General features: G+C 41.2%; 1 protein-coding gene across 1 annotated transcript in view; it reads left to right on the forward strand.

Moving 5' to 3' along the window:
* The window catches only part of KBTBD12 (kelch repeat and BTB domain containing 12), a 40,483-nt gene extending 34,348 nt beyond the window's left edge, over positions 1 to 6,135 (forward strand). Inside the window, exon 6 of the mRNA XM_005485406.3 lies at positions 3,840 to 6,135. Within this exon, the coding sequence (XP_005485463.2) occupies positions 3,840 to 4,009 (170 nt within the window). The 3' untranslated portion in view covers positions 4,010 to 6,135. The remainder of the gene's footprint in view (positions 1 to 3,839) is intronic.
* Positions 6,136 to 11,199: the final 5,064 nt, after the last annotated feature.

Consider the following 11,199-nt stretch of genomic DNA (forward strand, 5'->3'; position numbering starts at 1 on the left):
AAAAAAAAAAAAAAATCCATCAAAACACCCACAAAGACACAAAACCCAACAAAGCAAAAAAACCCAAAAAACAAAACAAAAAACCAACAACAACAAAACAGATGAAAAAGCAGATGAAATATTTATGTTGCCTGCAGTCATACTGTGTGTCTTTCCAAGAATTGTTCATCCTGATTTATGTTCAATCCTGATTCAAATGGCATGAGAAAACTTATGGCATAAAATGAAGTCTGGCCATATTTAGGGAGTGAGTCACAAACCTTTCCAAGAAAAAACACGATTGTGTATATGGAAGGCAGGCAATCACTTACTGAAAATTAATATTTTTGTTCTTTCTCTTTCTGCACATTCAAAGAAAAACATGATGTGAAAATGTGTTTTGTTTGCAGACCAGAATATAAAAGTTAATCTTAAAACTAGTTTTGCTTTGACTACTGTATTTGCATATATAAAATACAGTTTTAACTCTCATAAATAGAATGTTTTCAGGTGTAATTTCAGTCTTATCACTGAGAAGAGATGGATTTCTAGGGTCACTGTTAACCTTCAGTCTGCACTTGTACATCAAGAAGGCAAAACTCTACCAAAAGAGTTCTGACTCTTTTTAACACCCCACCATTTCTGGTGGGGATTAAGTTACACTGGGATTAATGATTCCTTTGCTGGTTTATCCTCTTTCTTTCCTGAGTATGAATAAATCATTGTTTTACTGCTAGAAAAGGATCTGCATCAGGGTTAGGTTTGTACAATTGGAATAATTCTAATCTAAAGTGGTTTAAATCCTGTGCAGAAAAACACAGTGTAAGAAAGTTTCTTAAAACTTCCCATGGTTAAACAAGAATATGCAGAAAAACAATGCCTCATTCTGTTGAAATAAAATGAGTGAAACCCTTTCATTAGGGGAGGTGATTGTCTGGTGAGGCAGAACAATGCTTTGAGGACAGAGAGTTGTGTGGGGTGGCTTTTTAAAAGGTAATGTCTGCAATACAGCCAATATCATTCTGTAGAGGTCATATGATTCTCCTGTGAGCAAAATAATCTGCTATGATATTGCCTTCTTAAAATTGCAATTAAATAAGGCAAATCGATGAAGAAGAATCAGGAATTGTTTGTACCTTCAAGATGTTTATTGGAATTACAGCCCAAATCCAGCATTATAGCCTGGAATCAAAGGTGCTATTCTCTTTGGAAAGCACCACTTTTTCTGTTATTTTTACCAAGAAAAGATATGATTAAAAGAAGGCTTGAGAATTGAAGGTTTTCAACTCATTTCTCTTTTAAATAGAAAAGGTGTAATTTTTTTTTCTGAAGTATGACTATTTTGAGCAGTGTTTTGCCTCATATGAACTTTCTCATCTAAAGGGTGCTGCTTAATTTCCTTTAAACGAGATAAGACTAGAGAAGTTATTGCTTCCCTTGACTCTTTTTTATCTCCCAAAGGTTAACAGTTAACTAACACTCTTGTGCTGCAAAGCAGAATTTCTAATGTGGAACAAAACCAGTCAGAATATCCCACAGAAAAAGGGAAACAAGGGACATAAAGGTTGAGAGTCACCCAGGTCAGGAAAAACACAGCAAGGCTTGTAAGGAAGGGTCGCTGAACCTGCCTTTGATGTTTTAATTATGAATTCTTTTTCTGAAGTCTTGCAATCATTCACAGAATGTCTTGGTTCCAGCATTTGATTATTTTTCCTGTGTTTGTCTCATTTTTGCCATCATGCATGCCAAAGAAAATGCAGGCATAAAAATTTATTGCATAAAAGAGATGATCTAATAAAAAAACCACAGAGACAGGAGCCTCCTGTGCCACAGCTTTGGTCTGTTTGTGTTCCTGCATTTGCCTCAGGAAAAACCTCTTCACTCTTGCAGGGTCACACAGGAGTTTGCTGGCAGTGGCACATGTTATTTGTTTGATCTTTTTCAGTTGTGTCTTCTCTCTTCACGTGTAAATGGCTTTTTTAGCAGTTTGCTGTCTTCTGTCTTAAGTGGCTGCAGCCTTCCAATGTATTATTTTCCTCCTATAAAGCCCAGGTTCAATAAGCAGTCCATCATAACCTGTTTCACAAAAAGGAATGGAACAAAGACTGTTCAGATGAGACTGTGTCCTGCAGTCTTGCTCAAAGCTCCTGGAGAGTAGGCTAGGCTTGTGCTTGTGGAGATCTATGAGAGTCCCAGAGGTCTGGCTTTGGACCTACAAAAATTACACCACAATAAATTGTGACATAACAGGGGGAAAATGAGAACAGGTTGTGGAAGCTGGGGTAGAAAAGCTGTGCTGCCCTCCTGTATCCAGATGAAAGAGGGTGATGGTGAATGGGTGGTGAATGGATTCCTTAGATAAGCATGACAAAAATGTGCAGAAATGTCCACAAAACTTGTGCAGCATCCACAGACCTTGTGCATGTTCAGGACCTGCTGAAAACAGAACTGTCCTGTACCCACTCAGGAAGGGAGCCTTTCCTGGGAGGAGAAGCCTTGTTTCCATCTGACCTCCCCACATCCCAAGGCTCCTCCCTGCAGGGGGGTATTTTCAATCCCACCACACTGCATCATTATAACATCAACACCAATTTTGTACTCAGGCCCCAGGGCTGCTGTCCTCTGGAGAAATATGTGGTCTGTTTCCAACATGAGGAACAATCTGTGTCTCTTGGGTGCTCTTCTGCTTTCATTCTTTTGCCCTTCTTCAATCCTTTAGGCTCCGTTACACATAAGGGCAGTGCCCAAACCATGAGGTGCAATTGGTAGACGGGGGATAGGGCTGTTGCTGGGGGTTTGTATTTAAAAATTCCCATAAGGGATAGCTGAATGGGAATCTCATTTTGAAGCCTGTAAATTTTATCCTGTCACCAGTCTCTTAAGGCTCAATAACACAGCATTGAGTATTCAATGTTTCTTGCTGTGGTGGTTCTTATCCTGGTACCTGTGAAGTGTCTGTCCTTGGAAGTCTGAGACCTGGCTTTTAAAACATCTCTTCTGAGGCTCATCTGACAGCAAAGCACGTGCATGTCCTCAGCTTAAAGCAAGGAAAACTTAGGCTAAAGTTACTTGCTGTGAGAAAGCAACTTTAAGATGAAAAGAAAAAGTGAGCAGAAATGAAAGATGGTTTTATTTTTACATAAGATTGGCTTTGAGTAAAAATTGTTGCAGAGCTCAGGACTGTTGTTAGCAAAGGAAGGGTTTGTAGTCTTCTAAGAATTTTGATATAGCACTGCTGGTTCTCTGCCTCATGGTGATTGTTTTATGTTTTGTTTGTCTTTGTAAAAAGCTTCTTGTCTGGAGGTTGGCTGTGATTTAATGACATTCTTCTAACCTGCCTGTCCATGACAAATTCCTCAGCATTTCAGAACATCTAAAGTGCATCTAGAGCCTTGGGGGTTTTTTCTGTCTTTATTTCTCCCTAAATCACAGGATGTCCAGACTGTGGACCCAAGAAAAGCCATAGTATTGGTGTGCTTTCTGCAGCCTGAGAATTGCATCTTGGCTGGGGCAAAGAAAAGAACACACTGCATGCAGGCATGCTTGTGAACAAGAGGCAACTCTCAGTTTCTAAAAGATGAGCATCTGACAATTGACTGCAGGATAAAATGCCACCTGCATACTTGTACAAAGATGGAGCACTTGATGCTTTTGTCTCTGCACCTGGCACCCAGAGTGTGAGGACTGACTGCACTGTGGAGATTTCCATCTGCGCTATTTAATTTGCTGTATGTTCACAGTATTGGTACCACAGAAATTACCTTTTAATTTCCCCTTTCAGAAGGGTCTTAATAACAACTGCCCAAACCTCTTGGATCCTGTTTGACTTGCCTCCTGCTGCTGTTGCCTTTGTTTTTCAGCTCGTCACGAAGTGATCTCCAAGGAGATCCTGGAGCTGGACACGTGGGAGAACCAGTGGAACGTGGTGGCCACCAACGTCCTCATGCACGACAGCTACGACGTGTGCCTCGTGGCCCGGCTGAACCCACGGGACCTCATCCCTCCTCCTCCAGATTTAGTGGACCAATAGAAGTCCAGGGGCTCTTAGCACTTCCAGATTCTGCAAAGACTGAAGAATTTGGGGAGAAAAACGCTGCATTGGCTCTGGATCACAGCTGGGTTCCACCCAGAGGGAAGGGCAATATGTGCTTAAGGACATAATTGCCTTTGAGCTGTGCTTCTCTGATGATGCTTAATTTGATAGTTCTGGTGCTCTGCACTTCTGTGCTTGAAAGGCAAGGCTGTCCAGCCCTTGTGTGTGGCTCTGCATCTTCAGTCTGGCTGTGCAAGCCCCAGTGCTGGGTGAACCTGGGCTGCTGGGGCTCTGCCTGACAGGCACAGGGGCAGCCAGGGCTCAGCTCACAGCAGGCACAGCAGAAAGCTCCAGCCAGGGAAATCCCTCCTTTGCTGTTCATCCCACTTGGATCCACTATCTCCCCAGGAAGCTAAGAAATAGAGTCAGTCAGCTGATGAGAAACAAGTGCCAGACTGTAATTGACTGATGCAAAGGTAAAACATAGAAAGCCTTTGTTTGAAACAAAATCTCATTAGCCAAGGTCCATTAGCCAAGAACACCAGCTCCTGCAAACACTATCTAAGGCACAGACACAACAGTCAAGACATCCTGTCTTTGCTAATAGACCTGAACCTGTGCTGGTAGAAAATTAATCCTTTGGCAGCAAATCACAAATGAGTCTTTCAGTAGGGTTGGTAGGCAGTCTCTAGCAAAGACAAGAAGAATCTTAAATTTTCCCATAAATCCTATTTATTACAAAGCCTGGTATGACCAGGATCTTGGAGCTCAGTTAGGAAACTTCCCTTGAGAGATGGATAAAGGGATGCCAACTAAAAAGTAATAAATGAGACCAGCATTATCTGCACATCAGCATTGCAGCTACAGGGAAAGGAGAGATGTGCTAAACAATAAATGTTTCTGTAATAGCTTTAATGGAGGCTAATAAGGCTAATTCTCTACCAACAGAATTGGCTATAATCACAGGGAAGGGGAACAATTCAAACAGTGCTTCTGAAGGCAGTGCTAGCCTTTGTAGGGCTTGAAGACAGTAGGTTAGAGTGAAAATTGCCATCCTATTTGAATTACCAGTAACTATTCATCAGTTCTGTGGTGCCTGCCTTGCAGTGTATCTCTTGCAGACAAGAGAACAGGAAATCTCACGGTGCTCTTGGGCCACAGCTGTAAATGGAAGATGCTGCAATGCAGACTGCATGTCAGAGGCAAACATAAGACTAAACTATGATATTGTGTGAGAATAATCATTGCCAGCAAGAAGTGGCTTTTGATAACTACAAAGCAGCACCAAAAGTGGAACAAAAAAAAAAAAAACCAAAAAAAAAAAACAAAAAAAAAACAAAACAAAGAAATGAGGGAGTCCATCAGGGAGAGTTTGCCCATACTTTCTTCCAGGATTTATATTTTAGAGCATCTCAATATTCTCATTCAATCATGTTTTAGGCTGCAAAAATGCCAACTTTCTTTGTTGCTTTTTTGACTGCAGTGCTCTGCTTATGGCAAAGAGAGATGGAAAGGATTATTTAAAAGCCCTTTCCGAATTTCAACTTTTGTTATTCATTAATTATTCTATAAATATCCAGTGGGAATATTAAGCTGTCATGTGAAAACTTTAAGAAGGAAGGGAATAATTTTTCCTGGTAACTCTTGTAGGACACTGAGGAATGCTCAGACAAGAAGGGATTTGAGGGGAAGAAATTAAGGAAAACACATAGAAAAGGAGTAAATCCATGAGCCTTACATCTAATTGCTTGTCTCCCTTTGCATTTCCCATCAGAATGTGTGTCACAGCCTAAACATGTACTCTTGTGTTTGCATAATTTCTATATTATTCTGCCATCCTTTTTTCTTTCCATTGCTCATATAGGTTATCATCTGCCTAGAACAGAGTTGTGACAACCATGAACTTGAGCAGTGCAAATCAGTGACCAGTTGCTAAAATCTCATCCCCTCTGGTCATCAAGTGCAGTTGTAGGTGTAAATCAAGAAGGCAAACTCTGCTGTAATAAGTTTTTAAATGAAATCAGTAAAAAGTTCTTCCAATCAATAACCATCCAATACTGGAAATTCTTTGACTTTTGTTGTTACTGTGAAATAAAGGTAATTTTGTTTTCGTTTCTCTACAAGGCTCTTAAGGCAGCTGGAAGCAATGCTCTTGAGCATCCATTAAGGGTTTCCTTGTGAAACATCAAATTCTGCAACTGTACCTACTGATTTTGCTTTTTTCTTTCCTTTTTTTTTTTTTGCTTTAATCGGTTTTTTTTTTGATCTTTGGTCTCTGCTCTGTGGTCAATTCCTTACAGTCCTTGTGGTTTAAAGCCTGGGCTAATTACTGGATTTCACTCCCTAAAAGACAGTCTATTTGAAATATTTCAAGGGAAGAAGGGAGATATTTGCAACCTTTCATTAGTAATATTTGACCATGTGTGTGAAACTCAGCTGGCACACTCCAATTAAACCTTTATTTCAGTAGTGAGCTGGCTGTTTCTTTCTCACTTCATATGTTTTGCTTTTAGGACTGATATTTAATGAGCTGGATGGAAGGAAAGTATATACTCTGAGAAGGTCTGTCTTGATAACTGAGGAGAGTAATGACAAACATTTTACATATTGGCCTTGCAATCAGTGAGCTTGAGCTGCACTGGGCAGATAACAGGGTTTTTCATGCAGCAGGGCCAAGTGACTTTCCCTCATATTCACTGAGATCGCCTTTCCTGCTGCCCATGGGGTCTGGCTGCAGGGGGGACCCCCATGTGCCTGTCTCTGTTTCTGCCCAAGTCACAATGTCTAGCACTATTTATCAAGCAGGGGAATGTTTGGGTTTATTTCTGGATTAAATATCTAGAATGGGAGGCACTAACTTCTTAATTTTATGTGGGCCCTATGCAGTTCCTTGGCCTGCCCTTGGGATGACTAAAATTTCCAAACCAGTATTTGAAAGTGCAGCTTGTCTGAGGCAGGCAGAAGCAGAAAGCATGCTTATTGAGAGGTATAGATCTCAGCCAACATCCCTCTGAGAGTATAAGAATCTGCAGCTCTGCTGTGTCCATGGGTAACCTCACATTGCTGTCAGAGTCCTTAAGAGTCTTAACTTCTTCTATGACAAAACCTGATACAAGCAAAAAATAAATTACAGAGTATGCATTCTCCTACCCTCCACCAAGTGTGGGTTTCACTGAAATAATATTTTACTGCAGCCCCTTTCCATCTGAGCAGCAGTTAGCTTAGTGTTTCATCAGACTGAATTTACATCATCCATAACTCTAAAATTCAAGCAGTGCTGGAAGCCACCAGCTGTTTAAATGGGTGGGGGTTTATGAAGCAAAAGCATACACCACAGCTTCACTTGAGGTGCTGAAATACTTCACTGGTTCCCATACATGAAGAAAAATATTGGAATGGTAGGTAGTTACATGGTACGCAGGGAATAAAGCAAAAAAGTGAAATGCTACAAAAAGCTAATTGGAGCTCTCTATTTTTACCTCAGCTAATGTTTTATTTTGAAATTGTCCATAGATAAATTGTCCATAGATAACTGACTTCATAAAGATCCCTGCAGGATTTCTCATGTCTGTTTTCATACATGTGGTCAAGCAGGAAACCATCAGGTATCTGACTGCTCACCCTCACCCAGCACTGCTGGGGTTGCTTGCCTGGGTCTCAGTCCCTGCCCACAACAGGCAAACACACACACACTGCATTTTGCATGTGTGCAATATTGAAATTTGTGGGGCAGTTGTCAGTATTGTGTTCCAGCAGATACACATTGCCACTCAGAAAGCCTTGATTTGCCAAAAAAATATTGCCTTGGTGCACACAGAGCTGTCAGCTCTTCTACCAGCACTCCCAAATATGCTCCAGGTAAGAGGCTGAGGGAGCATCTATACAACAGGGTGACAACAGAGGTGGGAAGTGCTCCCAGAGTGTTACAACATGTGGTGGATTTGGCCCTGGATCCTGATCCTGTTTTTTTTCTCTCCTTGAGATATGCACTGAGATCCATGATCAGTGAAAAAATAAAAGAAGCTAGAATATATTTTTTGATATTATGATATATTCATAAAGATCTATGTTTCTTTTCTGCTGATTTCAAAGACAATGACGTTCTTTTAATAAGCTGTGTACCTGGTGACTGCTGTCTTAGCTACGGGGGTGGTCCCTTTCACTGCCTGCTCTCTTAATGGATTATGTAGCTCCTCTGAAAATAAGTTTCATGAATCACAATGCTTTGAATCACCTGGTCAGAAATTCAGTTTTCATTTGCAAATGTCTGTAGCTCTCCCTACAGCTTTTCAAGGGGACTCTAGCTCCAGCTTCAAAGAAAAGCTATTTCACCCCCAGTTGTGCTCAGCTGGAACTAGCACATTTGCAATTTGCTATCATTTGATGTGTAGAGGTTGAAAGCAAAGGCAATATTTGGAAATGGCAAAAAATATACATAGAAAGTAGGCAGAAATACACTTTCCTTCTCTCTCAGTGAATGTCTCAGCATGTTTGGTGTTTCCTGGAGTGGTTCACCCATCACCCCTGGCTGTACCCATGGCCCAGGCCAGGCTGGGGCTGCATGCTGGCATTGCTGGAGGGATCCACAGTGGAGCTCTGGATCCTGACAGGCTGCCCTGCCCTGCCTAAGGAATTACCTTCAAACCTTAAGTGTTCCACAATGTCCCATGTAGTTTATATACATATGTATAACATTATTTTTAGAAGTTCTTTACTGACAGCAGTAAGATTCTTTTTATAAAACATACCTGGCAACACTGTCTTCTGCCTAACTCATCAAAGTACTTTTAAAAAAAAAGTGCTGGTCTTTAAATAATTTGAACTATTTTGGGCTTCAAGTCAAAAAGATCCTTAAATTCCTGATGAGCTAAGGAACAAATAGGGAAATCTTTTAGTACTTCCCTATGTCTTCTTCCTTCTCCAATTTTATGCTGGCTGTAGTGTTCTCCTCAGAAGTTTTCTCAAAGTTTTCTCCTCAGGGTTTTCCCAAAAGCTTTAAGCAAGTCTCTCCTTTTTCTCTTCCCTTAATCCCATTTCTTCCTCAGCCCACTTATCTGACCAGTCCTTAAACTCCTTTGTTTCTTCTCCAGTTCCCCAGAAGCTGGGAACAGCCACTGGGCTGCTCACCAGCTCCAGGCCCTACAGAAGCCTACAGCTCCAGCATCAAATCAGCTTTGAAGGACAAAAGGAAGATCACACCAGTTCCCTGGATTTGTGCACACTCATTTTCGGGCAGGTTCTAGCTCCAGCCCAAATTCTGCTGTTCTTTCCCATACCAGATGAACCCTGCCTGCTCTGAAATGTGACACTCCTGTGGCCATGGCCAGGCTGGGAGGTGACCTGCATTCCAGCCAGCCCTGCCCTGCCCTCGCTGCTTGGTGCCCTGAGTTTGATGTTAATGCCTCCCATGCTGTGCGTGCCATGGCTGTAATGACTGCAGGCACAAGCCATTATCATTATCCCTGATTCCTGAGCACTGGATGCTGCAAAAACTGCCTGAAGCACAGAGGGAGGCGTCTTCATTATTGCTTTGTAGCTCATGTCTTAAAGCCACATTTCCTCCTGCAATTTCAGCCAGGCCAGTTCAACTAAAGAACTGGGTCTCTAATTCATCAGGTTTTAATATTGGTATTTTTTCTCCACTTTGTCCTTTTCTGGTTCATTCTTTATAATAATACAAGTGATTTCACCAGCTTTTCTGTGGAATGCATTGTCCAAACCAGCCTCCCAAGGCCGCTGGCTTTTCATTATCAGGGTCCAAGTACAGCCACTAAAGTGCCAGTCAGCTGCACTACTTTATTTTCCCATTCAGCAGCTTCATAGTAGAAGAAATGTATTTCATCCATACATGCAGTAATGTGAGAGGAAACCACTTCCCACATACACAAATTCCTGACTCATTCCTTTCAAATGTGGCTGAAACAACTGCTGAATCCAAACATAAAAAGCTATAATACCCATTCAATAGGCTTTTGCAGGCTTCCCAGTATGAGGAGGAGGATCACAAGGAGATGTCTTGTAGCTAGAGCACTGATCAGAAGTTTGAACCTCTCTGGGTGTGTTTTCAGTTCAATTACTCCATTTGCTAGTCTTGGGCATCTGGTCTCTCTGCCCAGGTTCACCCATGTGAATCAATTGTAATAACACATCCCTAAGCATTTTGTGGGGCTGCCTTATGTGTTTAGAGGGAGGGGCTCACATCTCTGTAACTTTATATTTCACATATTAGAAAGTGTTGTACAGAGGTGGAACAATAACACTGTTCCACTGCTCTCACCTCCTTGACTTTTGGTGACACATTTGTCCCCAGCATTCAGAAACTGAGCTTTTCTGGGAAAGGAGAGATTGGGTGTTTGCAGCCAACAAGGACATTTTATTTACTCCTTTATAGAAAAGCAACAGCACATATCTAATTGTTGATGTGTTAGTAGAAGGAGGAATGTAAGGCTTATTACATGTACCTTCACAGCCAGTCTCACTTGGACACAGGCAGAGCTAATCTCAGCAAATTGAGTGGTCACTAACTGAGGCTAAATTTGAACAGTAGTAATTAGAAGGATGAATGAACTGTCTTTTTCTCAAAGCAGATCTGGTTTCATAAAATACTCCACTTAGACACAGTTGCAGCAAAGCAAAAAAAGAGAAGGTGCTTTGCAGAACTGTAGTAGATTTACTGGGTAACTGAGACCTGAATTTAGAGCATCTACCACATGTTTTATAAGAAAAATTCAGCTCTCTGGGGAGCTCTGAACAAATCTGTGACTGATTTAACTAGCCACTAAAAGGCCCTGCTGCACCCAAGGAATCACCTACAGAATACGCATAAAAGGGTTTTGCAATATTGTTATTTTGCAATAGCATCTACTTGGTTAGCTACTGAATAAAACTAATTAAAACTTAAGGGGTTCTTAATTTGCTTATTTCTTGAGCATCCTTCAGTAATGACATGTTTTAAGGGTTTGTTGCCCACTTAACTAATTGAATAGTCCACAAGTACACTATAAAGTGTATAGGGAAAGGTAAGAAGATTAAAAAGTAAGAAGAAAAGTGACTTTTAAAGGTGTCTGATTCCATCCCCCTTCTTCTGTCAGAAAGAGCACACCTCCATTTAGGCAAAGCTATGGCCATCTTGCTGCTGTGAGATGTGATTTTTAGCTGAATAGATGTCTCCAAGCCAGATGTAATGA

Source organism: Zonotrichia albicollis, chromosome 12 (genome assembly GCF_047830755.1).
Source record: "Zonotrichia albicollis isolate bZonAlb1 chromosome 12, bZonAlb1.hap1, whole genome shotgun sequence".
Taxonomy (NCBI): Eukaryota; Metazoa; Chordata; class Aves; order Passeriformes; family Passerellidae; genus Zonotrichia; species Zonotrichia albicollis.